Raw genomic sequence first — 27,908 nt, 5'->3', positions numbered from 1 at the left:
ATTTTAGGGCCACACCCATGGCATATGGAGGGTCCCAGGATAGGGGTCAATTTGGAGCTACAGCTGCCAGCCTACGCCACAGCCACATCAACTCGGGATCTGAGCCGTGTCTGTGACCTACACCATAGCTCTTGGCAACGCCGGATCCTTAACCCACTGAGTGAGGCCAGGGGTTGAACCCACGTCCTCATGGATGCTAGTCGGGTTTGTTAACCGCTGGAGCCACAACAGGAACTCGCTTTCTCTTCTTTATGGCTGTGTTCAAAGTCCCTCTTTTTTTTAGGTTTTACCCATCCAATTAATCTATATTAATCTCCATAAATAGGGAGCTTATTAGGTTTCAAAACTTACCTCTTGAAGTTTAAGCACCATGATGGAATGCAGATGTTTCACCAAATTATCTAAATAGGGAATAAGTAGCGACTTGGGACAGTCCTCAGTGAAGTTAATGAGAGCAGCGGCTGCGTGGGCCTGCACCCGCTGGTTGCCTTGGTCTTCCATGGTCTGCAGCAGTGCTGCAATCACCTGTGAAATGAAATCACACACACAGACACTTTGAAATGCCACCCCACTTCCTACAAGTTTGATTTGAGTGTTTGCAGACGTGTTACTTACCTTCTCGTGGAATTTCTTTTGGAAACCAGGTGCAAAATCTGTAGCCATCTGTCCCACGGCATTGCAGGCTGCATACCTCACTCTGGGGTGCTGAAATATAAGTGTTTGTTGTTTGTATTACTAAACACAATAGATCCCCTGTGAAACTACGGCAGTCATTACAAATTAAATATCTACTGGAACTTACAGGATCCTGAAGAAAGAGCAAAACAAAATTGACTATCTCATTCAGAATCCCTTCCATTTGCTGGTGGCAGCCCTCGCCAATGGCGGATAAGGCCATCAATCCTGCATGGCGATACTTCCAGTCAGCTACGGAACAGAATTACACAGGAAGGAGCAGCAATTAGATACTACAACCATGTCATCCAGGGAGTCACAGTATCAAAAAGTTCTTCTCCTTATTTGGAGAAAAATAATAAAGATTTTTGTACACATTTATTAATTGGAAAAATAGTAAAAGTCTGGCTGGATCACTTCATTGCCATAGTGGTTATGTCACACAGGCACTTCTATTCTGAAAGTTAAAAGGCAAATGTGGAAGCAAAGAACTTATCAGTATTTATATTAATTACCTAAAATTGGAGATGTTCTCCCTCAAAACTTACTATAAGCAATTAATACATGGATCTCCTGTCACACACTGCTGTTTACTGAACAGACATTTAATCATCTCCATGGTCACGTCTTTAAAAAGAAAAAAAGCCAAGGAGAAAAGGTGTTGCGTGCACTGTGTGTGTGTGTGTGTGTGTCTTTTTGCCTTTTCTAGGGCTGCTCCCGTGGCATATGGAGGTTCCCAGGCTAGGGGTCTAATCAGAGCTGTAGCTGTCAGCCTGCGCCAGAGCCACAGCAACTCGGGATCCGAACTGCTTCTGTGACCTACATCACAGCTCACAGCAAGACCGGATTCTTAACCCACTGAGTGAGGCCAGGAATCGAACCTCATGGTTCCTAGTCGGATTTGTTACCCACTGAGCCATGACAGGAACTCCAAGATGTTGGCTTTAAAGACTTTTTCTGTAATGATATGGTAAATGGCTCTGAATGAACCTTAATAATATTTGTATTCCAATATTAGTAATAGCTGCTTGCCTTCAGGTTAATAAAGTATGGGCTGAGCAATGTTTACCTTACTGGTCTTCATATCCTATACTACTATATAATTTCCTTGACTCTCATTTCAAAAGATTTCTATTTACTGCACTACTATGCCCTTTAGGCAGCTACACATTCCCTTGTGGAACAAAGAGACATATGAATATGAGGAGCAGGAGGGAGTCTGTACAGCACTGGTTCTCAAAGTGGGGCCCAAGAACCCTGGGGTTTCCTGCGATACATTCAGGAGGTCCACAAGGTCAAAATTATTCTAATAACACTCTGCTTTCAGTCTCATTTTGAGAGGACAATGTAGCATTCTGGGGATTACAGCATGTGTGAAATCTCAAAAGAATGAATGCAGGAGCAGATACAAATTCAGCCACATCTAAGATAGTTATAAAAATGCCCTCCCCGTTCTAATTTTTGGTTTTGGAAAAAAGTCATCCTTCACGAAGAATGTCGTCTTCTGTTAACATGTTATGGTCTTATTGCCATTTAAAAATATTTAATTTCTAAAACAGCAAAGATGGATGAAACCCACAAAAACAGAAGCACGCTGGGATCCTCAGTGAGTGTTCAGGAGTCCTGAGAACAGGAAGCTGGCACTGGGTAACCTTCAATGCCTCTGGGCTTTACCTTCTTCACCTTAAGGAAGGAAAAGCTAGATTCTGTCTAGTAGCTCTTATAGATTGAGGAACCTACGATGCTGTTTCCACCCCTTTGGGGGAAAAGAGCCTCAAAATTCAGGGTGTAAGAGAAGGTGGGAACTATTACTCAAGACCCAAATGTAAAATCACATCACAAAAGGGATAATGATATAGGCCATGCCTTTCAGCATAAATAAGAATCTTATAGGATAAAGAGGAAGTAGGCAAAAACCGTAAGGGCTGGAGTTCTCGGTAATTCACTTTCATGTGAAGCTGGTATTCTGTTGCTTCCTTTCACCACTTTCAGACCTCAAGTCAAGGGTTTGGCCCTCAAAAGTCTATCTCTTGCGATGTATGCAATACAAATGTTCATGTGAGGAAGCCAGGATCTCTGCAGAAGAGGGTTTGTAGCAGCAACACTTGTTATCAACAAAACGCTTATGACTTAGTGGGGAACAGCGGACCACTCATGTGGTGACCAGACATTGTAGAGAGAATCTTAACGTAAGCCTGACGTTTGTATGCTGTGTTCACATGAAAAACAACGGCATAAACGAGGTCAGGGAAAAGCCTCGGAACTGCTAACAGTGGCCACCTCAGCATCTAAGTTAGGGGACTTTGAGTTTATACATTTCTGTATTCAAGTTTTTAAAAAACATCAAGCATATTAACTTGGTAATTAAAAAGACAAACATCAAGTATACGTAACAATTCTGGGTATTGATATAATTTGTAGGTACAAGGCTAACAAATGACTGAGTATTTGTTAGGAATATGAAATGTGAAAGAAATAAGAAATGTGAAAGTGGCTTTTCTTCTAATTATACTAGATGTCTTTTAAAAATAAAGGACATCATGAGTTCCTGTTGTGGCTCAGCGGAGACAAACCCAACTAGTGTCCATGGATGCAGGTTTGATCCCTGGCTCTGCTCAGTGGGTTAAGGATCTAACATTGCCATGAGCTGTGATGTAGGTCACAGACATGGCTTGGATCTGCCATTGCTGTGGCTGTGGCTTAGGCTGGCAGCTATAATTCTGATTCAACCTCTAGCCGGTGAACTTCCATATGCCACAGGTGTGGCCCTTTAAAAAAAAAGGAAAAAAAAACAAAGGACATTAGATGAAGGATGACTATATGAATCAAACATGCTAATATTTTATAAACATTCAAGTAATGATGTCTTATTTAAATTCAGATTTAGATATTTCTGCCTAAGAAGTAAATCTGTCCATTTTCCTTAAAATTTTAATTTCCTCCTATATATTGAAGCCAATTCTACAGAAGGCAGTATTGAGGAAAGAATATTCTTAAGAATAAGATTGAGTGGTTCTAAAGATGACTAAATAGGAGTTCCCTGGTGGCCCAGTGATTAAGGATCTCATTGCTGTGGCAGTTTTGTTCCCTAGCCTGGAAACTTCCACATGCTCTGGGTGAAGCCAAAGGAAAAAAAAAGACTAAACAGAATTTTATAAATATGTAAATAAGTTAAACACAGAAAAAAGGCAAAGATTATCTTTTAGACACAGTCCAAGCATCTGTTAAAGAGTTTAAGATTTGGGGAGTTCCAGTTGTGGCTCTGTAGTAAAGAACAGCTAGTATCCATGAGGATGCGGGTTTGATCCTTGGCCTCACTCAGTGGGCTGCTATGAGCTGTGGTGTAGGTCAGCAGCTGCAGCTCTGATTCAACCCCTAGCCTGGGAACTTCCAAATGCCTTGGGTGCGGCCTCATTAAAAAAAAAAAAAAAAAAAGACCAAAAAAAGGATTTAAGATTTGGAAAGCCGCGCTCCACTATTGCAGCATTTGAAAGAGATAATGGCTTACGATTCTGAAGCATCTGCATGATGTGTTCCTTGATCATCGGCAGGACAAGCTTTCCACCGAGTCCACAAGCCATTCTGTCCAGCGCACTCTCACCAGCAACCGCATTGCTACACACAAAAACCAGTACGATCAACATATGCAAAACATACTACACAGACATAGTTCTAAACATGCTATTAAACCAAGACTGAAAGAGAGTAATGCAAGCAGTCTTTCTTATGAATAAAGTTGTGGGTTAAAACCCCGGCGTGAAAGAAAGGGGGAGGGGATGACATCTTTATCATGCCTCATCATGGTTGAAAATCTTATGTCTGAATCTGTTCTTTCAGGACTTTTCCCTCTCCCCACACACAACACTCACTGGTTACAAAACTTAGCTTCTGACACTTTCAGGACTCAAGAGGGCTAGGCAGTATCTAGGTGAGGCTTGTGTATCTCATTTCCTGGAAATATATTCTTTAAATTTGTCAGTGGACAGAACATAGAAAACGGCAAAGGGAGCTGAGCCTGTTTCTGATTTTCTTCTTGCTGTGAGCTTCCTCATCTTTACAGGGTGAAAACTGGGCTGCAAACAATGATGCATAGGTCATACTCAATTCTAGTTTTTTCACTGAAAACTGATGAAATTTAGGTGTAAAGCCGTTTCACCTTTATTCTGTTCTGGAACTGCAAGATCAGCAGTGGATCTGTTGTGTCCATAATCTTGAACTGTTTTGCGAAGGCCAAACTAGAAACTGAAACTATGACCTTTAGGACGGGCTCTTCAATTTAAACTGATCTTGAAAATATATTTATGCCCTACTTACTCACAGGTAAAATCTATTCATGTGGTCCAGAAATAACAGCTTCAGACACCACATAAATTTAAGTACCTTTTACAGAGCAAATTCAACGCCAGGTAACAGCACATTACAGTAACTGAACCAGGGAAAGGAAACCTGATCGGAGCCCCATCTGCTCTTCAGCCCCACGAGGTACTTTCCAGGGAAGGAATACTTCCATATACTTCGAAACAGTATTTAGGCCCAAAGTTAGTCATTTTTAATAAGAGGAGTAACCTTCAAAACTATAATACATATTGCACACATTGACTATCTCTAATTATATCTAATATCTGTTATAGTAGCTTATACCGACTACCAGTCTTTCAGGGAAAGAATTTCAGCTCTTTTCAAGAAAAGAAGGTAAAGCAGTATGATGCCCTGGGCAGAATTAGAGAAATGGTACTAACCCCGGTCTACCAACTGGTGATACAACGCTGGACAAACAGCTCATTCACCCTCTCCATTCCTGCATCTACAGCATGGTAAATAGACCTTTACGGCCACTGAAACAATCAATTAAAATAGTAGCTCTCAAGTGCTACATGTCATATGTGCATATATGCACGGGGCCATTATCATTACTTCACAGTCAATACAGACTCTGGTGGACTTTTCCGTAAGAATTTGTATTCACGGGTACCTACTAAGTTGAAACAATTGAAATACGATTTTCAGTGTTAACTGTGTTCCCGGCGTACAAATCTCACCAGCAATGCCTCCTCTCTACCCTAAACTTCAACTGCGTTATATGGGAAAAATATAGGGAATTTGCTGAAACAATCATTCTAAGTCAAGATCTACACATATAAAGGCATTTATCACAATAAAGCTTCTTTATGTAGATTTTAGAAAATATGCAAAAAATTCTTAAAGGAAATTTAGAGTAAGATGGGGCAGAAAAGATTGCTACTTTATTAAAAATAAATATTTACAAAATTTGAAACAGAAAAACACACAAAGCTTAAACATCCCATATTCCAAACTTAGAAGCTGAACTCCAGATTTACAGAATAGTGTGGGCATGAGATAGGCTGTGTAACCTTAAGTTCTCACTGCCCCTGACCTTGCTCTGGCCTTTTTTTTTTTTTAAATGATTTTTATTTTTTCCGGTATAGTTGATTTACAATGTTCTGTCAATTGGTACTGTATAGCAAAGTGACCCGGTCATACACACACACACACACATATATATTTATGTTCTTTTTCTCACATTATTCTCCATCATGTTCCATCACAAGTGACTAGATCTAGTTCCCGGTGCTATTGACCCCAAACTCCCCATCCATCCCAATCCCTCCTCCTGGCCCTCGGCAACCACAAGTGGACCTTGCTCTATTCTGTCAAGGAACCACCACACAGTACTTGATGCGTGCGATTACCTGTCAAAATCGTCGTCTTCTAGTTCGTCTGCATTTGCCCAGTCCTCATCCTCTTCAAGGTCAACCATCATTGCTAACATCTGAGGAACTAAAGTACACAACTGTTTCATACCGGAAGACTATGACTCTTTAATTCTGTCACATCACCATCGACTAACAAAACTTTAAAGAAATAAAAAATGCAGATTTACTTTGCCTCTAAGAGTAAAACCAAAAAATTGTCTGCCTATGTCCCCAAAACCTAGCTTTTTAAATTTTTACTTTTTTGTCACGCTGGCGTTAGATCTTGTTCTTTTAAAGAAGTAACATTAAGGATAATACTACAATCTCCCAAATCCTATTGCGCCCTCTTCCTCCCTCAACAAAAGCACCACAATAAAATCAATGTTTCTCATTACCCAACTGTCTTTGCACTTGAACTACAGGCTTCTGCATCTATATGTAACACATAATGCTATCCCAAGATTTTATTTTTACATAATAAATTGTATGACCACATAGAGACTCTGGCAACTTGCTTTTTTCTCAACACGTGGATCTCATCCGAATTACTTCACAGCATTCCATTATGCTATTGGTGGACATTTTGCTTGTACCTAATTTTGTTCTTATTACAAAGTGTGACAAGTGTTCAGGGCATGAAACTGTTAAAAGTATCTTTAATATCACCAAAGCCCACTGAACTGGGCTCAAAGGGTCAGCATAAACTCGATTCTTCTGGGAAGTTCAGAGGGAGGCCTGTCTTACTGCACAAGGTGTGAAGTGTTCTTTCGAGTCCTCCCTGCTCCACACCCCTCACCAACACCTGACATCATCAAACTTTCTGACAACTGGTATTCAACAACTAATCACATCTTCTTTGCTGAGGCTGAGCAGCATTCATTAGCTACTTTGGACTTCTCTTCAGCAAATTTCCCATTTCCAGCCTCTATTTTCTGGATACGAAAAACTTTGTTGATATTGTGCACTGAACTATTTTGTCCCAGTCTATGGTGTATCTTTTAATTTCACTTATGATGTATTTGGGTGGTCAAACATTTGTTTTACTACAAATTGAGCATCTGTGTTTTCTGACTCAATCTTAAACCACTTTCTAATTAAGCTTTATTTATAAAATAATCAACAAAATTAGGCTTCATAGGATATCTGAGGTTGGGGTGTATTTTTCCCATAGAAATAACCAGCAATACCAACAACCTTTGATGAATTATCTTTTTAAGTCTGCTTTGTTTCCATGTCAGTGGATCTGCTCCTGGACCCTTTTTTCCCTTCCTATTCTCTGTCTACGGCTGCGCCATCTATAAACTCTCAGTCTTCATGGCTGATAGGAAAGATCTGTACTTTTATTCATCAAAATTGTTTTGCCTACTCCAGGTCCTATGTTCTTCCACATGAAGTTCAGAATCAATCTTATGACGGCCAACTCTATTGTGACTTTGGCTGACACTTTACTCAATTTTTAGGTTAATATGGGGAGTACTGATATTTGGTTCTATTAGTCTTTCAGTGTGTCATCAAAACTTCCCCAGAGGTCTTGTGCCTATCTTTTGGTTTATTTCCAGGTATTACAAGTTGTACCTGCTATTACAAGGTTTTGAGGTACTGTAGCATGGCCACCATGTTGGGTCCATGCAGTTAAGCAAGTGCAGGTGCATTTTTCAGATTCACCTGACTTTGAAAAGACACTGATTCTATCAATAAATCTGTAGACTTACACAACTCTCAGCAAATCTATCCAACAATTTCTCCATCTTAACACAAACTGTTTAAAGATTTTTGACTTACTAGTTTGTGCAACAATACTGGTGTGTTTTCTTAACATAGCAGCCGCAGTCTCAGACAGGGTCACAATTACTTCAAGGGCAAGCTGGCGCTGCATATTATTGAGGCTAGTGTCGCCACACAACTACAAAGAAGATGTATTTGTATATATTTAGCAGTTTACTCATTGAAAATAATAAACAGAACATTTACTAATGTATTTAATTTACCTTCAGACTTAGCTGTAAAGTAGCTTCCAAATGAGGACGCAAATACTTTGGAACAGTGTCTGCAATCTCAACAAGGGATTTTAGGACTGAATCATCATTCTGGTAGCATGAGTCATTTACAGCCTAGAAAAGATGAAATAAAAAAATAAGGTCTGTGTTCAAGAGTCACTCTATGATGCCTCACTAATCAAAACATCAAGATGCAGACAGACAACAGAAATATGAGTATTTTTTTTCACTAAAATATAATTGTTCACAATAATATAATTTTTCAGAAAATAATGCCATTTGCAGCAACATGGATGGAACTAGAGACTCTTATACTAAGTAAAGTAAGTCAGAGAAAGACAAATGCCCTATGAAATCACTTATATCTGGAACCTAAAATATAGCACAAATAAACCTTTCCACAGAAAAGAAACTCATGGACTAGTTAACAGATGCAAACTACTGCATGTGGAATGGATAAGCAATGACATCCTGCTGTATCGCACTGGGAACTTTATCTAGTGACGTATGATGGAGTATGATAGAGGATGATGTGAGAAAAAGAATGTGTATATGTGTGTGTGACTGGGTCACATTGCTGTACAGTATAAAACTGACACAACATTGTAAATAAACTATAATAGAAAAAATAGAAATCACAAAAAAAACAATAACTTAGGAAATTCCCATTGTGGCTCGGCAGTAATGAGTCTGACTAGTATCCATGAGGACGCGGGTTCAACCCCTGGTCTTGCTCAGTGGATTAAGGATCCGGCATTGCCGTGAGCCATGGTGTAGGCTGCAGATGCAGATTGGATCTAGTGTTGTTGTGGTGTAGGCCAGAAGCTATAGCTCCGATTCGACTCCTAGCCTGGGAACTTCCATATGCCACAAATGTAGTCCTAAAAAGCAATAGTAACTTAGCAATCTACATCATGCAAACATTCTACCTATCACCTTATGTATTTTTCCTTTCTGCCTAATGTTAACTAGAAACACATAAAGATTTAAACCTAAGTCAAAGTCATCATCAGTGAAACTATAATATAACTCATCTGACCTTCCTATTACGCATCTTACATGATTACAAATGTCAGACACTTACATAAAAAGTTCCCACTGTGGCTCGGTGGTAACGAACCCGACTGGTATCCATGAGGATGTCAGTTCAATCCCTGGCCTCGCTCTGTGGGTTAAGGATCCGGGGTTGCCATAAGCTACGGTGTAGGTCACACTCATGGCTTGGATCCTGGGTTGCTGTGGCTGTAGCTGTGGCTGGCAGCTGTAGTTCCTATTCAATCCCTAGCCTGGGAACTTCTACATGCCACAGGTGCAACCCTAAAAAGCAAAACAAAACAAAACAAAACAAAAAACAAAAATTTTTGTCTAGAACTTCACTATCTCTGGAACTTGCCAGTTCAAATTACCAACAGTAACAAAAATCACAGTGTTCAAACTGCCAATACCCCTGTATTAGTCCACATTTTTAGCTACTGCACTTGCATAGGTTACTTAGAAATCATCTAGTCTACTATGTCTTTTGTGGTCAAGCCCTAGCATTTATATGTGGAAAAACATGCCATTTTATTAGGCATCTTCCCATTTCTTCTTTGTATCCATCTAAGGCCATACATTGATATCATTTAAACACTTGTGCAAAGGAGTCCTGCTGTGGCACCATGGGATCGGCAGCATCTCTGGAGTGCTGGCATGGTGGGTAAGGATCTGGCCTTGCCACAGCTATGGTAAAGGTTCCAAGTGCAGTTTGGATTTGATCCCTGGCCTGGGAACTCCAAAGAACGCGGTGGGGGGGTGGGGAGGAAGGAAGGAGAGGGAGGAAGGAAGGAAAGAACAAACAAAAACCTGTGTATGTACCTATGCATTTCATTTTAACGGAAAGTTAAAAATACTTGTTATAAAAGGGGGCTTGATCGAGGACGGTGGCTTTCCTTGCTGGAATGAAGCAAAGGAAACTGATAAGCGTGTGGCAAAAAGTGGCGGGGGGGGGGGGGGGGCTTGAGGTCTCACTAGGCTGAGACAAACCATTCTAATTTACACAAGCTTATTTTACTTTCTGATTGAGGCAAGGGTCCTTAAAGTAAGTTATCCTTATGATCCAGGAATGTTAATTAATCATAAACTACTTCATAATACAAACTATTAACAAGCCCTGTATTTAACAGGCAAGACTGCAGTCCGATTTGGGCTTGAGTCGTGCAGGACTTCGCCACTTAGCAACACTGTGGCCTTGGGCACGATTCCTTATCCCTCACCCCTCACCTCTCCTTGTGTAAAAAGGGCATCACATTTCATAGGTGCTTGGTCATTCTATTAGAAATAACCTATGTTCCACTAGAAACAGCCTACGTAAGAAATAACCTATGTTCTATTAGAAACAACCTATAGTAAAAAAACCTATGTTCTATTAGAAATAGCCTATGTAAGAATAACCTATGTTCTATTAGAAATAGCCTATAGTAAGTTGCTTATAACATCTGCCCTACAGAAAAAAATGGGAAACTAAGAGACCAAAGGTGTAAATCAATGGGAACAGAGTCGTGCATGTTTTGTTCACTGCTGGGTCTCCAGCTGGCACATAATAGGCAACACATATTTACTGAATGAATGAATGCATTACAAGAACTCTGATGAGAATTTAAGTAACAGAAAACCAAGGATATCATCATCATCTATTCAAAACTGTTTTCTTACCTGTAAGAATCCAGGTAACAAGTCTGCAAAATGTTTGAACAGAGCAACATTATGCTCGTTTGCAAGTATAAATGCAGCAGTAGCTCTAGCAGATAATGTCCTGATCTAAAAGGAAGAGAGTAAAAATGCCAAACGTGAGAAATTCTTGGTGGATGCTTCACTCAATGATAATTTTTATCAGTAAAACTAGTATTTATTATGTTAATATAACAGCAATCTCCAAATATATACATTTCATTCACAAGTTAGATGTCACATTAAGTGTTACTACTGAAGGAATTGAAATTATTTACCGAAGGATGTTCCTGATCTTGCATACATTGAACTAACATCCGTTTGATGACGTCTAAGTAGTGCTGCTGTTGATTCCCAAAAATTCCAGGAAAGTTCCTGAAAAATGATCCAAAGCACTCTTTACTTATTTTATTTTTTTGTCTTTTTGCCATTTCTTGGGCCGCTCCCATGCATATGCATATACAGGCTAGGGGTTGAATCAGAGCTGTAGCCACCAGCCTACGCCAGAGCCACAGCAACAATGGATCCGAGCCACGTCTGCAACCCACACCACAGCTCACGGCAACACTGGATCATTAACCCACTGAGCAAGGCCAGAGATGGAACCTGAAACCTCATGGTTTCTAGTCGGATCCCGTTAACCACTGCGTCACAACGGGAACTCCCAAAGCACTCTTTAAAACTGTACTATATCTTAGTAATATAGTATTACAATATCTAATTACACATCTGCCTCAGTGAAAAGTGCATTAATCCTTAAAGCTAAACATCCTCCAAGCAATGCTGCCCGGGGTCACCTATCCATCCCCTTAGCAATGCTGCCTGGGGTCAGGTGAACAGAAACAAACATCCTGGAGGGGATCGGATCGGGAGCAGAGGCGACACAGGTGCACACCCACCCCAGTGGGAAGCTAGTCTGGAGCACAGGATGGGACCAGAGCAAACACAGGGTTTCAGACAGTAACCGTAACAACCATGCTTGCTTGCAGCCTGCTCCAGCCTTGGGGACTCAGGCCGTCCAAGTCTAAGAATAAAGGAGAGAAACTGCAGAGAATCTTTGTTTCTGTTCCTGATCCAAAACAGGATCAGGACGTAAAAAGTTTTCTTTTCAATGCTGCTTCCAACACAAATACAAAGATTGTCTAAAGGCATTATTTAAATCTAAAAAGTTAAGCTACACTAAAACAATCAATGACACTGTGCTTTGGTCATTCATAACATTAAACTTTCCCCCCAAAGTAGATCAATGTCTGTACCAGAAAATATGAAGGGCAGCTTCCCGCAGTCCCATGTTTTGAGAGCTGACTGAATCAAAAAGGAACTTCAAACCTTCAGGCCATTGGTTGTTGCCATCCTCATCTAAAAGGAAAGAATTTCAGGTGTAAGGTGTAGGAATCAAAAAACTTCAAAATATTAAGAGGGAATCCTTTCATTTCAAAATAAACATTCAAAATATGTAGCAGTAGAAAATATCACTTGTGCTATGTTTTTACAAAAACCCCAATAAAGTTTAAGTCCTTTAATCATAAATTGGCATAATCTAGTAAAAAGCAATTGGGTGCATCTGGATTACAGAAGCACAGGGGTGAGCAGTAGTTTTTTCTCAAGAGTGGGGTTTAGAGAAAAGGAAGCACACTTCACTATCTTGACTAGTTGAATCCTTCACACATACTATTGATATTAGAGTTTAAAAAGTAGGCAAAGCTAATAGTATTTGATAACAGGTCTTGAAACCAAAATAATTACTACTTGCAAACTGAAGAATGGGAATGAGAATCCCACAGCAGTGCTCATACTTGGCAGTTTTAAGTGCTACAGGATGTTATCAATGTGTTTACATTTTATTTACTGATTGATTGATTGTCTTTTTTGGGTCACACCTGCGGCATATGGCGGTTCCCAGGCTAGAGGTTGAAGCAGAGCTGTAACCGCCAGCCTACACCACAGCCACAGCCACACCAGATCCGAGCTGCATCTGTGACCTACACCACAACTCGCAGCAACGCTGGATCCTTAAGCCAATGAGCAAGGCCAGGGATCAAACCTGTGTCCTCATGGATACTAGTCAGATTTGTTCCCGCTGAGCCAGGACGGGAACTCCTCAATGTGTTTACATTTTGATAGGATTTAAAAATATAGATTTTTGTGATATTTTGCAATAAAAATGAACCACAAAAACCTATTGAACCAGTTAAAAGACTCACTGGTTTTATTGACCCAAAGTACTTAGGAGTTATAGAAAATACCGATGACCTACGCATTTTTTCTTTTTCAAAAATTAGCTGCATATTTGCTGAAATTCTCTGAAACGAAAAGTGTGCTGACAAAAAAATTTATGCAGAGAGCACTTTGAAACATTTTGGAAATGCTTCCATTATTAAAGAGATTTTTGAGTTAGAAATGATGTAACCTCCAAAAATTCCTATCTGCACTTAAAAACAGAACTTCCCAAGTTATTTAAAAAATTCAAGTTTCTGTGGATTTAGAACTTAGTTAAAACACAAAAATTTAATACATTTCCTATTAGTTTTCAAGAATTGGCTTAATCAGAGTTCCTGATGTGGCTCAGAGGAAAAGAATCTGACTGGGAACCATGAGGTTGTGGGTTTGTTCCCTGGCCTGGCTCAGTGGGTTAAGGATCTGGCGTTGCCGTGAGCTGTGGTATAGGTCGCAGATGCGGCTCGGATCTGGTGTTGCTGTGGCTGTGGTGTAGGCTGGCAGCAACAGCTCCCATTAGACCCCTAGCCTGGGAACCTCCATATGTCGGGGGTGCGGCCCTAAAAAGACAAAAAGACAAAAAAAAAAAAAAAGAATTGGCTTAATGAATAAGTTGAATTGAACAAGAACACCGGCATTACTAGCAGTGGACACGGAAAACTCTGTGCCATGATTTACTAAGCACAACAACATTCTCCCGTTTAGTATTATCTTAGGGAGATATTCTTTTCAACCTTTAAAAATGTCACCTAAATGAACCAAATTTAAAATCATGTGTGAATGTGTCAAAAAATAACAAAGCTTATTCAATTATATTATTGTTTTTAGTGTAACCAGATAGAGTTCTGGCTGTGGATAAAATGCATTTTTAGATGTTTTCATTTACCTTATCCTTTAAAAATAATTTTGGGCATTTAATAATGAACATAGTATAGTGGTATAAGCATTTGCGTTTTATCTACAAACAAAGAACAGCAAAACACCACCTAGAGTTCACTGATTTCTACTTTTACTGGCTAGTTTTTAAGTGAGATTACACTTCCAAAACTTTAACAGATTAAGAAAATAAAACTCTCAATTTTCAAGTAAACTAGCAAATTATTTCTCCACATGGAAAAATAGTTTTAAAGATCAATAGGAAAGTACTGCATGTGCATTTCACAAACATCTGCAATTTTTGGCTTCAAATGCAGATTTTTTTTTTTTTTCTTTTTAGGGCTGAACCTGCAGTACATGGAAGGCTAGGGGTCTAATTGAAGCTGCTGGCCTATACCACAGCCACTGCAACATGGGATCTAAGTCACATCTGCAACCTAAGCCACAACTCATGGCAATGCCAGATTCTTAACCCACTGAGTGAGGCCAGGGCTCGTACCCGCATCCTCATGGATGCTAGTCGGGTTTGTTAACTGCTGAGCCACGACGGGAACTCCACAATGGGAATTCTGCAATGCAGAATTGATAACACTCTCATTTCACACATGATAAATGGTACTCAAGTACTTGTGCATCTTCCTCCAAGATTCCATTTAACAAAATATATGTACTCATTTTCTTCTACAACACAATGATAAATGCGTTTGCATACTTACCTATTAAATTCCTGGCCAACTCTGCCGCAATATCACAAATTTTTTTCCTCATGCTAGACTGTGTTTCCATTTGAATAATCATTAGTAGCTCACTCTTGATGGCAGTCTGAACATCAGTGGGAAGAGTTGGATAGACTTCATCAAACGCAGAGGACAAAAGACGTCTTAGGAGAACAGCAGCCATTTGTCTAGCCTATAAATAGATAACACTGTTAATAACTTCGTGTCTTACTGGAGAAGGAACTTCCAACAAACTATGTCCATTCTGCCACTGATGTATTTTACTATTCTACTTTTACAATTTATTTCAAAAGCACTTCGTTAAGTTTTTTTTTTTAAAGGTAAAAGATGTAAAAATCTCTCTAATCACATTAGTCTATGAGCAGGAAATGCCACACAAATGGTATTTTTCACAGCTGAGGGAAAGCCCTGAACACATTAGATCTTGATTAGGAACACATAGCTTAGCAGTGACAAACCTTTAATTCCTGTTGTAAATATATTCTTCGGAAAAAAAACAAACCTTAATATAAATCACAAACCCTACAATGCTCTTTTCTTACCTCTCTATACCTGGCTCTTATTCTAATACATAAAGTGCCTTTCCTACCTAACCTTAGGCTTCCTTTCATTAACTTGAGATAAAATGTTTTCAAATCCATTTATGTGTGCACTTCATTCAAGCAAACATTACAAGTTACCTATACCTAAAAAGTACTAATCTCAATCATCGCATATACTTATCCCATTTTCAAATCTGTAAAACGTATTTAAATTCAGTATAATATTCCTTCAGATTATTAAAAGAAAAGCTGAGACAGATGCTATTCTAAAATTTTATATTGGAGTTCTTGTTGTGGATTAGCGGTAATGAACCCAACTAGTGATCCACGAGGATGTAGGTTCAATTCCTGGCCCCACTCAGTGGGGTGGTTATCTGGCTGTGCTGTGAGCTGTGGTGTAGGTCACAGACACAGCTCAGATCCCATATTGCTGTGGTGTAGGGCAGCAGTTGACCCCTAGCCTAGGAACTTCCATACGCTGCAGGTATAGCCCTAAAAGCGAAAAAAAAAAAAAAAAAAAAAAAAAAAAAAAAAAGCCAACAAGCCATTGAAAACATAAAACTCCAAACCCAATTTTTCATGTTCTTTTTTCCTTCATTGCAAGTACTCATCCCTCTAATTACTTTGAGACTGTGACCAACAACAACAACAAACGAGTTAAACCATACAAATAAAATTTGCCATTCCCCATTTATTTCTCACTGAGAAACACCAGAATCACTTTTGGCAGAGAGCAAACTTTTTAAAAAATTTAACTTATGCTCTAGAAAGGATTCAGAGGGGTTAAACAGTGATTAAAATTTTTGCAATTCTGTTTTGTTTTGTTTTTAGAATGGCACCTGCAGCATATGAGTTTCCAGTTTAGGGGTTGAATCGGAGCTGCAGCTGCTGGCCTATGCCACAACCACAGCAACTCCAGATCCAAGCCACATCTGTGACCTACACCACAGCTCACGGCAAGGCCAGATCCTTAATCCACTGAGCGAGGCCAGGGATTGAACCCTTGTCTTCATGGATACTAGTAAGATTCGTTTCTGCTGAGCCACTATAGGAATTCCATGTGCAATTCTTCTTATACATACACTGATCTGTGATGCCACAATCAAGATGCTGAAGTTCATTCATTATCATCATCCAATTCCTAAATCAAAGCAAGATCTAAACAGGGTTCAATACAGGTTTTCAAAAATAAAATTTAATTTTCATATTATTCTGGCTTTAAAATGTTTTGCAGCTAATGTGCATCAATTTTTAAAAAGTTAAACAGTCAACTGTTTTATTAGAGATTTAAGTTACTTCTACGTTTGTTCTTTATATGTGACATTTATTTTGAATTAAAGAAAACTGGTATGTTACACAAGTGAAGCAGTGCCTTTGTCACCTGTTTTTAAAAACTAGGGCACTTGTACAGTGTTTTCTAGTGTTATCAGCAAACAGTAAATCGCCAGTTTAAACTGACTGACTAGAAGTCAGGTGTAGTTCTATGTAGAAGATTAGTCTGATTTCATTTCCATCATATGTTAATGTAAGCACTTTATATATAGTGTGACTGTTAGCAATGAAGCTTCAGTTTACAAATACTAAATGCCATGTTTCCTAGGTGGAATAAGTTTTCTAGACTTGGGTATTTTGATGTCTTTTCCATAATAGAGGTTATGCAATTAACATTGACTATAATCAAGAATATTACTTTTGGAAGTTCCCTTCACGGCTCAGCTGTTAACAATCCTGACTAGGATCCATGAGCACTTGGGTCTGATCCCTGGCCTTGCTCAGTGGGTTAAGAATCCAGCGTTGCTGTGAGCAGTGGTGTAGGTCACAGATGTGGCTCAAATCCTCGTCACTGTGGCTGTGGTGTAGGCTGGCAGCTGTAGCTCCAATTTGACTCCTAGCCTGGGAACGTCCATATGCCAAGAGTTCGGCCCTAAAAAACAAAACAAAACAAAACAAAAAAATCACTTTTGAGAAAATTAGCTGCTCAATGCATAGAAAAGCAGTAAGAAAAAAGAAGTTTTATAGCTAAAGAAATCACCTAAATTTAATACTTTTATGTAATGATTTAAGAACCACTGTTTTTTTTTTGTTTGTTTGTTTGTTTGTTTTTCTTTTTAGGGCCACACCTGTTGCAATACGAAGTTCCCAGGCTAGGGGTCAAATTGGAACTGCAGCCGCCGGCCTATACCACAGCCACAGCTGTGATCTGAGCCATGTCTGTGATCTACACCACAGCTCATGGCAACAGTGGATCCCTAGCCCACTGAGCAAGGCCAGGAATCAAATCCACATCCTCATGGATACTAGTTGGGTTCATAACCTGCTGAGTCGCAATGGAAACTCCTAAGAACCACTAATTTTAAAACATTCTGGATATGTCATCTTACCTGGGGGAAATCTCATTCTTAATAGAGAATACATCAAAAAAATTCTAACTCCAAAGTAGCTTTTAGCAAAGAATTAAGTTCAAAGTTCTGTTCATGCCTATGCAGTAAACAACAGTTCCCATTACCCACTCTGACCACCATCCAGTCCCCAACTTGTTTGTAAGAAAGTCATACTCAAGCATTAAAGTAGTACCTCCTCAGCAGCTGTTGTATTTCGGATGGCCTGTAAGAGGAATGTGATCTTCGACTGGCCTGGGATGTTCTCGTAGGTTTCCTACATGACAAAGAAAAACATTAGAGGTTAGAAAACTTCATGAGTACACAGTGAAAGGAGGTGAGAAGAGCAGGAAAGATCCATGCGTGAGAAGCCACACAATCTAGGTCTAATGGGAAAGTCTTCTCCTGAGACAGAGAACACACTTCCGACAGGTCAGGAAAGAGAGGATACAGAGGGAATTCCTTATCAAGTTCCTTTCCACCCTTATCTCTGATACAGACTTTTCTGATCTATGTACACGTTTTCTCAACTTAGGCTCCTCGGATTAATAAAGCTCAAGGCCTAAGAGAACCAAAAACGTGTTCAATGTGATTTGAGCTACTACGCTGCTGCAAAGGAAGTGCTCACTCAATATTCCCTTACATCATGGAAAACTGCTTATCTTGTCAACCTTTTTCAGACCAGACGATGTAGAATTGGTTCAAATTACTACTTACAACCAGCAGAGACGTACCCTCAAGATGAAGCAAGTCAGAGAAAGGGCAAGTATTCAAATTCTTTATGCTACATTTTTGTTGAAGCAAGGATTATCCAGAAACTATACTGTGTACATCAATAACTACAGTCAGGAGAAAACTGGCCAGGAAAGTTAACATCATTCCTTTAGTATCATTTTAATAGGTCTAGAAATCTAGGTTTTGTGACTCAGGACATTCTTTCCTTCTCCATTAATAATATAAAATGAGAGCAAATTGGTTAACAATAAAAAATGGACACCCATTAAAAGGCAGACTGTCAGAGTGGATCAAAAATAAGGCCTAAGTATAAGATATCTACAAAAGTAAGCTGAGGTATATACACCATTTACATGCATATAATTTCTACTAACAACAGTCTTTTAATGTGGAAAAGAAATCATTATTTTAAGCACACTTGGAATTGTTTCCCCCAAGAAGCCTCTTAATAAAGAAATATATTCTCATCTATCCACTTTAAAGGTATAATGTAGCCAACATGTTCATTTCTTGGCAGTCTAAATTCAAAGAGCTTGTCTACTCTGCAACAGCTACCATCCCCTAAAATCTACCTAGTTTCTCTCTGAACAGAAGGGAAGAGGACAGGGAGGGAAAACTGTGGTCCTCTGAGTCTACACCGCCCATTTGTCTGGCGCTCTGTGGTTTCCCCCAGATACTGACAGGTAAGGAAATAAAAGCTCACAAGTTAAAAGACTTGCTCGAGGTCACAGATAATAAACAGCAAAAAGGCCAACTGTACCCCAAATCTCCCTGGCACTGAATGCTCTCTCTAAGTTTCGCCTGAGGCCTGACTCCAGCAAACAACTGATTTTGTGTACTCACTGTTATACAGTCGTCAAACTTCTGAAACACATCTCAGTCTGGGGAAGAACACAATTTGGGGAAAAGAAAATTCAAAATCTTCTGATAATCTCAAAGTTCCTCTCTAGCACATAAGCAAACAGGAACCTAACAATGCTGAAAACTGACAAAAAGGATTCACAGCTGAGGAGAGAAGATGGTCTGAATTTATTTATCCAGAAATGAGATAATTTATGTAAAGATATTCACAAGATGATTGCAAATATGGATATGTACCTTGACATTTTTCATTTAATCTTTATCAAAGCAACTCAAGAACCAGTATATTTTTTTCATTTAATCAAAGTCTCTCACAGAACAATAAAAATGTCCTTTTATCCCTTGTCCTAGCTTTGCCACTAATGCCCTGTAGATGCTATAAGTTTAACACTTAAATTTCCAGTGGTCTAAATCAAGTGGGAAAAAAATTCTCCATTAAGATATCACAGAAAACGTGTTATAAACAGTAAGCCAAATACTCAAGTGTATCCCATAACAAATTAAAAGCCAATGGGAGGAGAGTTTAGTATGACATCTGACTCCTGAGAGAGGGTTCCCTCCACTTGCTCTATGCCAGTGTGACAAGCCAGGCCCAGTAACACATTTACACCATGACACTGATCATGGATAGAGTTTAGCAAAAAGGTCATAGCCATAAAATCAAGACCAAAGGAACAACTTTTCTTAACCTAAGTAGACTACTCAGTCTACTTAATCTAAACAAAGAGATGGTATCTCTTCTCCATTGTATTCCCAGCACCTAGCACATCAGAGTATGGCAAATACAAAGGATTTTTCTAAGAATATTCCCAGCACTAGTCCAGGCAGGGTCAGTGAATGTTACCAGTGTCACTGCAAATAAAAGCGCAATTACATTTGATACCACCATACACAATCACATAATAAAAAGCCGACTTCTCCTCCCCTGCACAAAGGAGAAATGCTAATATGCACTCACCTCGCTCACTCCACACTATTTATGGCAAGCCCACCTCGTACACAGACATGTAAAGAGGGGACCAACAACTTTAATACCTAGTCAACACGCTGGATCCTCAAAAGTCAGGGGAAATTGTCAATATGCTGCCCTCCTTCAATTCAAGTCTCATTAATGAAGTGCTGTACTAGAATCAATGAGGAACAAGTCAATGGAATAAGTTGAGAATATAAAATCCACAATTAGTGAAATACTCAGGACTTATGTCATAAAAATGTCAAGTCATGAAATGCCATGGACATACAACTTTGGAATACCTGTCAATTATCTGTTCCATCACTCATTCATGTTAATTATTGAGTCTTGAGACTTAGGGGCATTTAAATCACATCAAATATCAGAAACATCTGTGGTAAAGTTAATGATCAAATTTTTTAAAGATTTAATAAAAATAAGATATAGAGCCTATCAAATAGTTTACACCATGGAAAAAGCTTTAAAACTTTTTAAAGTTTTGAAGCCATTCAATGATTTCAACAAAATATAACAAGTCTTTTACTGCATTTGACTTCATATTTGAATATAAAACAAGTCACCGCAGTCAACGGTTTGGTATTTATGTGTCAACTAAGTATTTTTATTTTGACTGAGTAAATTATAAAGGTATTTACTGACCCCTTGCCAATCCTTTAGTTCCAAAAAAATTCTTTTATTTGCTATACCAGACTGTAATATTCATTTTATTTACTTTGCTTGCTTATAAAAGGCATTTCATTAGGCAAAAAAAAAAAAAAGAGGTGGTATTAAGTTATTGTTATGCACAGCCATTTCTCTTTCAAATATGTTTCTTTCCTGAGAAGTTCTATTTACAGACCAGTTTAGTGGTATATGTGCCAGGGACCTTCCACTCATTTGCCATTTTTTTCTGTCAAATTAAGGAAATTCTACAATGTAGTACTTATTTTACATATTAGAATATTCCCAGCATATACAATGAAAGTAAAAATATAGTATGTGAATGTTTTCACTAAGAATAAAAAGAGTAAGAGAATAACAGTACTCATTTTCAATTGTTCTTTATGAGAAAATGTGCTGAATGCTGCTAACTATCCCCAAAGTGATGGGAGTGATAAAAGATTTACAACAGGCACCAATTGGAATTCAAGCTGAACCAGACATTGGTATTTAGTTCAATAGAAGAGAGATTCCCCACTAGGCTTGACAATAGAGACTTAAGCAACTGGAGGGAAGAGGGAGAATTAAACTAGCTTACTAATTACAATGCTGTTCTGCTTTGTAACACATGGAAATTTCTATTATGGGTTGGGATTAAGAACTTACTTTAGTGAAGAATTACCTCTAGAGTTAGCAGAAAGCATTAAAAAAAATTTTTTTTAATAGGCTCATCATATCCCATTGACAGCAGTGGAAATTGAGGCAACTAATAAATGCACATGACTTTTAAGGACAAATATTCCACAAAGAAATCTGGCAAAGCCTGAAAAGGTAGGTATAGATGTGCTCCTATGGGCAGCACTATTTTTAGGAGTGGACACTGGAAGCCTCAATGTCCATTCATAGGTGGTTAGCAGAGTAAACTCATCTATAGTTGCGTAAGAACAAACAACAAACAAACAAAACCCCTAAGGTGGCAAAGTGAAACACACTGAGTGAAAATTCCAGGTTGCACAAGAGGATGCATATTAAAAGCCCATGCATGTAAAAATTAAATGTATACATACACTCTCATAAAGATATCTGCAAGGAAGATTCAACACTCAAAAGTGTCCTTTGGGGAATGGGATAAAAAACTATTTGCAGCTTGAATTTTTACCCTGATTATGTATTACAGGTATAGTAAATGAATCGAAAAAGCCTATTAGAATAAAGTTGATAGCTGTTTAAAGTGCTTTTCATAGGAAACTGAACTTCCAGTGTATATACTTCACAGATCATAAAACCACTAAGCATAAGCGGCAGATCCTCAATCTGCTGATGTTGTGATTTTAAAGACAACTACAAATCCCACGAGTCCAGAGGAGGATCTGTCCCCCAATTTCATTAACTATGTGAAAGTCCCTTTCTATTCTGTAAAAACATCTGGCTGAACATTCTCCACTGAATCTTGTAAAAATCTTCCATCATGTGGTGGCAAAGAACTCCATATACAATCAGGTTTGAGGATAGGGCTAAATAATGCACTGTATAGAAACTGCAAAGTTTCTGCCCTTCCCCTGAAGTGTCCCAAATCGCATCTCCACACCGACTTAGTACTAACAGTCTTCCAAAGAACCAAGCGCACGATACTCCCACTTGGTAAATACCTACTTGCAGATACCTCTGAAATACTGTCTCTTGAAACTTTATTAACAGCTCCACATTTTGGAGGTCAGGAGCCAGAGGTGGTTAAAAAAAGAGATTCAGGCTGATTCAGAGAAATTAAAAGCTTAAACATATGGCACTGGCCCAGTTAAGACAACGAAAAGTCCCAGGACATCCCATTTATAAGAACACAACTCTCTAGAGATCAAGGAAGACTTATCTGATGGATGAGCAAAGGGAGGTACAAGATGCTTAGAAAGAAATCCTAAAGGCAACTTCACACAATTGGGGGGTGGCTGGGGAGGGAAATCCGGCTTCTGACGTTAGGAACCAGACTGAGAAAAGGGACTAAATGGAAAGAGACAGAGGGAAGCCGAGAAGGCAAGGCACACATTTCAATAGGAGCGAATGGGGACGAGAGGGACAGACGGCGTGTGAAGAGTGAGGGGCAGGGGAGAGGCAGGGGTGACGGGTCAGGGAGAAACCAGGGTTTGGGGGAACCAAAGGGCTGGACAGGCTGCAGAGCGCCGCTGGAAGGGCTGGGGAGGCTCCCAGCAGGGGAAAGTGAGAAAGGAGCGAGGGGAGCCCCGGGGCCCGCCCCACACCCCCCATCCCTCCCTGTCCCTGTCGCCCGGCTTCCCCATCTGGGCGGGGGCAGCATGTCAGTAGCAGCCGCACGTGTGTGAACCGCGGCGACGAGGTAACTGGCGCCGGGCACCGCGGCTGCAAGGGCCGAAAGAGCCCGGGGGCACCGCCGGGAGCCGCGGGCCGCCTCACACGTGGGCTGCGCGGCCGCCGCCCGGCCGGCCCGGCCTGCGCGGCAGCGGCGGAGCTGCCGAGGCCCAGCGGGCGGCGTAAGGGGAAGGGTCGGCGCGCCGGCCGGAGCGCGAAGTCCGGGACGGCGAGCTCGGTTACCTCTGCCTGTTTCCGGACCACATTGTCGGGGCTGAGCAGGTTTCCCAGGAGCAGGTAGAACTGTTGCTGCTCCGCCGCGGCCGCCGCCATTGCGCTAGGCGTGAGAGAGAGAAGGAGGGAGGGGAGACAGGCGCTGTGAGGCGCGCTGGCGGGCCGGCGGGAGGGGCGGGGGCGGGCCCAGCGCGGGGACCGGCACCAGCAGCGGCTTGGGGCTGGGGGGCCGGGCGGGAAAGGGCGGGGCAAAGGGGAAAGGGGAGGATGGGGCGGGGCCTCGCGACCCCTCACCCCGCCGCGGCCACCGGCGCCGGCGTCCCATTGGCCCTGAGCTCTGGGGGCGGGGCCGAGGCCTCTCCTCGGGGGCCGCGCCGATTGGCCACGCACCCTGCAGTGCCGTCACTGGCGGCGCGCGGCGGGCCGCCGGGCTCGGCGCGGGCAGGGTCGGGCGGGGACTCGGCCGCCCAGCTGTGGCTGCCGCGGCGTGGTGGGGAGGGCGGGAGGAGCCGGCTGGCCGGCCTGGCGGCTGCGAGGGGCGTGAGGCCCGGCTGGGGAGGTGGGGCCAGCTCCAGAGCGCGGGAGATTTCGGCGCCCCGGGCTGGCCGGCCTCCTCCCCCGCTAGCCGGCTAAGCTCCTCCCTGCGACCTCGGGAGCGCCCCCAGCTCCAGTCCTTCCCTCTCCCCCTCCACCCCGGCCCCAGAGACCCTAGATCCCCCATCCCAGAAGAAGGGAGGGAATGGATTTCGAAATCCAAAATCCACTTCCGACTTAAATTCCACCCCCAGCTCCACAGATCCTCGCACCGGTTAGACCCTCCGACCTCCCCAAGGGCTATGACTCAGGCAGCCCCTTCCTCCCGACACCTCACTGGTGACTCACGCGCTGGGCTTGCCCGGAAGAGGGGTTACTCAGCCCTGGGCTCTCCGGCCAGGCCTACCCACCCCCAGCCCGCTGTCCTCTGAGATGTACACGGAGCGCATTTGCCTCCCCCTCTTTTACCACCCTAGGATCCTTGGCTATTCCTTTGAATTCCCTGTTTTGAGGTCCCAGTTTTTCATTGGTTGGGGGAAAGTTAAGACCCTCTTCCTTAAAGAAACACTGGTTTGTAGGACTTAAGTCTCAGTAGGTGTTTGATAAACACCGGTCCATAGGGGGCTCAGAGACCTGGTTTCAATTGCAGTACACAATGCTGAGATAATACTTCCAATCTGCCCTTACCGTTGGAGCGCCCCAAGGCTGAGAGAGCAGTTGTCGAAGGGCACTTTTGTTGAGGCCCTACTGTGTCCAATGCAGTGGGCCAAGGGTGACAGTGGAAAAAGTGACACAATTCATTTTTGCCTCAAAAAGACACATTTCTAGTGAGAAGTTTCCTCATTGGGTACAATAGAGACTACTACACTCTGGTGGTCCATGGTATTTAACTTGGGGAATTTAATTTCCTATTGACTATTCTGTTGAGGTTCTGGTCTTTGAAATCCTACTTTTATTTATTTACTTTTTTGTCTTTTTTAGGGCTGCACCCAGGGCACATGGAGGGTCCCAGCTAGGGGTCGAATTGGGTCCAAGTGCATCTGTGACCTACACCACAGCTCATGGCAATGCCAGATCCCCAACCCACTGGGCAAGGCTAGGGATCAAACCCAGGTCCTCTTGGATGCTAGTTGGGTTCATTAACCCCTGAGCCATGACAGGAACTCCTCAACATTTGCTTTTGAATGATTAATAAATCCTGGCTGTATACTAGAATCCAGGCCATTGTGTTCAGAATCTCTGGGCTGAGCCTTGAGATCCACTTGAAACTATGACTGCCCGCCAAGATATTTTAAAGGATTCTAACTGATTGTGGAGAAAACTCCCTCAGAAAGTTTTATCTGTGACAACGATAGGTTTCTGTATAAGAAGTCTGCCGACCTGACTTTCTAGAATTGATGTTTTCCAGATGTGACAATTTGTCATTCTTATGACACATTATTTCTTTAAAGACAGATCATTATCTACATCAATTTGGGATAGTTTTTCTTTTTTTTTTTTTTTTTTTAGGGGGGGAAGCAGTGCCTGGATTCTGAGGAGGTTTTTCCCTCACCCAAGGTTATTAAGATTTTGGGAATTACATACTAAAACAATCATTTTTAATGACTAGGTGTCCAGTGAAGTGAGAAAATTGCCTGTAGGCTTGATCAGGGTATGAGCTGATCTAACACCTGCATTTTATAGGCAGTGACTCTGTAGATTACATATATTTGTTTAATAATTCTTTTTTTTTTTTGTCTTTTTTTTTTTTTTTTGCCTTTTCTAGGGCCGTTCCTGCGGCATATGGAGGTTCCCAGGCTAGGGGTCTAATCGGAGCTGTAGCTGCTGGCCTACGCCAGAGCCACAGCGTGGGATCCAAGCCACGTCTGTGACCTACACCACAGCTCACAGCAACACCAGGTCCTTAACCCACTGAGCAAGGCCGGGGATCGAAACTGCGTCCTTATGGGTACTAGTCGGATTCGTTTCCACTAAGCCACGACGGGAACTCCCTCTCAGTTTTATGTATGAAATTCATATATATTCATTTATATATGAATATCTGCAGGTGGTTGGATCCAGTTTGGGAAGGCAGTAGAATTTGGAGCTCGGAGCACAGGTTCCAGAGCCAGCCAGAATCAAAGTTCAAATAATGACCTCACAACGTACTTGCTGCTTGATCTTGCCCAAGTTATCTTTTTAAAGCCCCAGTTTTCCTCTTCTATAAAATGAAGAGGTACTTTTCGCCATATCTTAAAATACTTGGCATAGGGCCTGGTACAGAGCAAATGCTTAAAAAATGTTAGCCATGATTACTAATGCAGATTGGAACCTCCAAAATTTGTAAATTTAATTCTGACTGCTCATCTACCTGTTAGATTATCATGTTTTTATACTCCTATTACAGAAGCAATGCATAATAATTGCGGTTAAGAAAAAAATTTTAGGAGTTCCCATCATGGCGCAGTGGAAGCAAAGCTGACTAGGAACCATGAACTTGTGGGTTCGATCCCTGGCCTTGCTCAGTGGGTTAAGGATCTGGTGTTGCCGTGAGCTGTGGTGTGGGTCACAGACACGGCTCGGATCTGACATTGCTGTGGATGTGGTATAGGCCCGTGGCTAATAGCTCCAATCTGACCCCTAGCCTGGGAACCTTCATATGCAGCAGGCGCGGCCCTAAAAAGACAGGAAAAAGAAAAAAAGAAAAAATTTTTAGGTTTGATTTGATCATCACAGAGGATTTTGAGGCTGTTTTCAGCCTTAAATACTGGTGTAGTAGCTACCAGTCATTATGGCTATTGATCATTTGAAGGTGTGGCTAGTTTGTGCTAAGGTGTGCTTCGAGTATAAATTCCAAAGACTTAATAGGAAATTAACAATAAGAATTTTATATTGGTCACATGTACAAATGATCATATATATTATATTTTATTTATTAATAAACTATAATTATTAACTATATTAATAAATTTGGCTGCTTTCTTTTTTGGCCATGCCCGTGGCATATGGAAGCTCTCAGGCTCAGGAACAAATCCAATCTGCTGCTACAATCTATGTCACAGCTTCAGCAAAGCTCAATCCCCAACCCACTGTGCCAGACCAGAGATCAAACCCTCCCTGCCTCAGAGACAATGCCAGTTAACCCAGTATGCCACAGTGGGAACTCTCCTGCTTTTTTTTTTTTTTAATATGTGGCTACTAGAAACTTTAAATTTTACATATGTGATTCGCATTTGTGATTCACAATTTATTTCTACTGGGCAGTATTTTCCTAGAGGATAAAATAACCAACTAGCTAAACACAGGTGTCCTACATAATTTTTCATTTAGATTTAGGAAGTGACTTGTCACCAAGGGAAAAATCAATTACCTTATAGTTTCCGTTGCTTCCAGTTTTCCGACTTGATTCTCAGGGGTTTGGAGACATGGTACAGTATTTTCTGAGCAGTGTTCCTTGCTTAGGAATTTCTTTTCCCTGCTGGTTTGACATTAGACAGATTTATGAACCTTTAGAATGTAAGATTCTAGATTTTATCCTATGGAATATATCCTTATAGGCTAAAACAAGGTCTGATTAAGAGATGGGAGAAGGAAGAATACCGTTGTTGTTGTTATTATTATTATTATTATTATTATTATTATTATTTTATTATGGTCAGGCCCAGGGCAAGCAGAAGTTCCCAGGCCAGGGCTCGAACCTGAGACACAGCAGTGACAATGCCAAATCCTTAACCAGTAGGAAACCAGGGAACTCCACTTATTATTTTGATGTTGATTATTTTCATTTAAATG

At 41.0% G+C, this 27,908-nt stretch overlaps 1 protein-coding gene across 4 annotated transcripts in view; it reads right to left on the bottom strand.

The window, feature by feature from the left end:
• The window catches only part of IPO5 (importin 5), a 56,463-nt gene that overhangs the window by 17,530 nt on the left and 11,025 nt on the right, over positions 1-27,908 (bottom strand). The window contains exons 3-16 of one of the 4 annotated variants that reach the window (XM_084981026.1): positions 27,487-27,594; positions 23,613-23,706; positions 18,039-18,119; positions 14,902-15,094; positions 12,349-12,451; positions 11,371-11,467; positions 11,078-11,182; positions 8,378-8,500; positions 8,172-8,292; positions 6,387-6,474; positions 4,184-4,290; positions 803-927; positions 616-705; positions 352-525 (exon numbers count right to left, since the gene is read on the bottom strand). In XM_084981026.1, coding sequence (XP_084837152.1) covers positions 352-525; positions 616-705; positions 803-927; positions 4,184-4,290; positions 6,387-6,474; positions 8,172-8,292; positions 8,378-8,500; positions 11,078-11,182; positions 11,371-11,467; positions 12,349-12,451; positions 14,902-15,094; positions 18,039-18,119; positions 23,613-23,702 — 1,497 coding nt within the window. In that variant the 5' untranslated portion in view covers positions 23,703-23,706; positions 27,487-27,594. 4 annotated transcript variants of the gene reach the window in all.

The sequence above is a fragment of the Sus scrofa genome, chromosome 11 (assembly GCF_054392235.1).
Source record: "Sus scrofa isolate SSC_HxYL_T2T_F1_AM1 chromosome 11, Sscrofa_HxYL_maternal_Yorkshire_Landrace_v2.0, whole genome shotgun sequence".
Lineage (NCBI taxonomy): Eukaryota > Metazoa > Chordata > Mammalia > Artiodactyla > Suidae > Sus > Sus scrofa.
The sequence above is the reverse complement of the archived record's forward strand: the minus strand, read 5'-3'. Positions and strand labels throughout refer to the sequence as shown.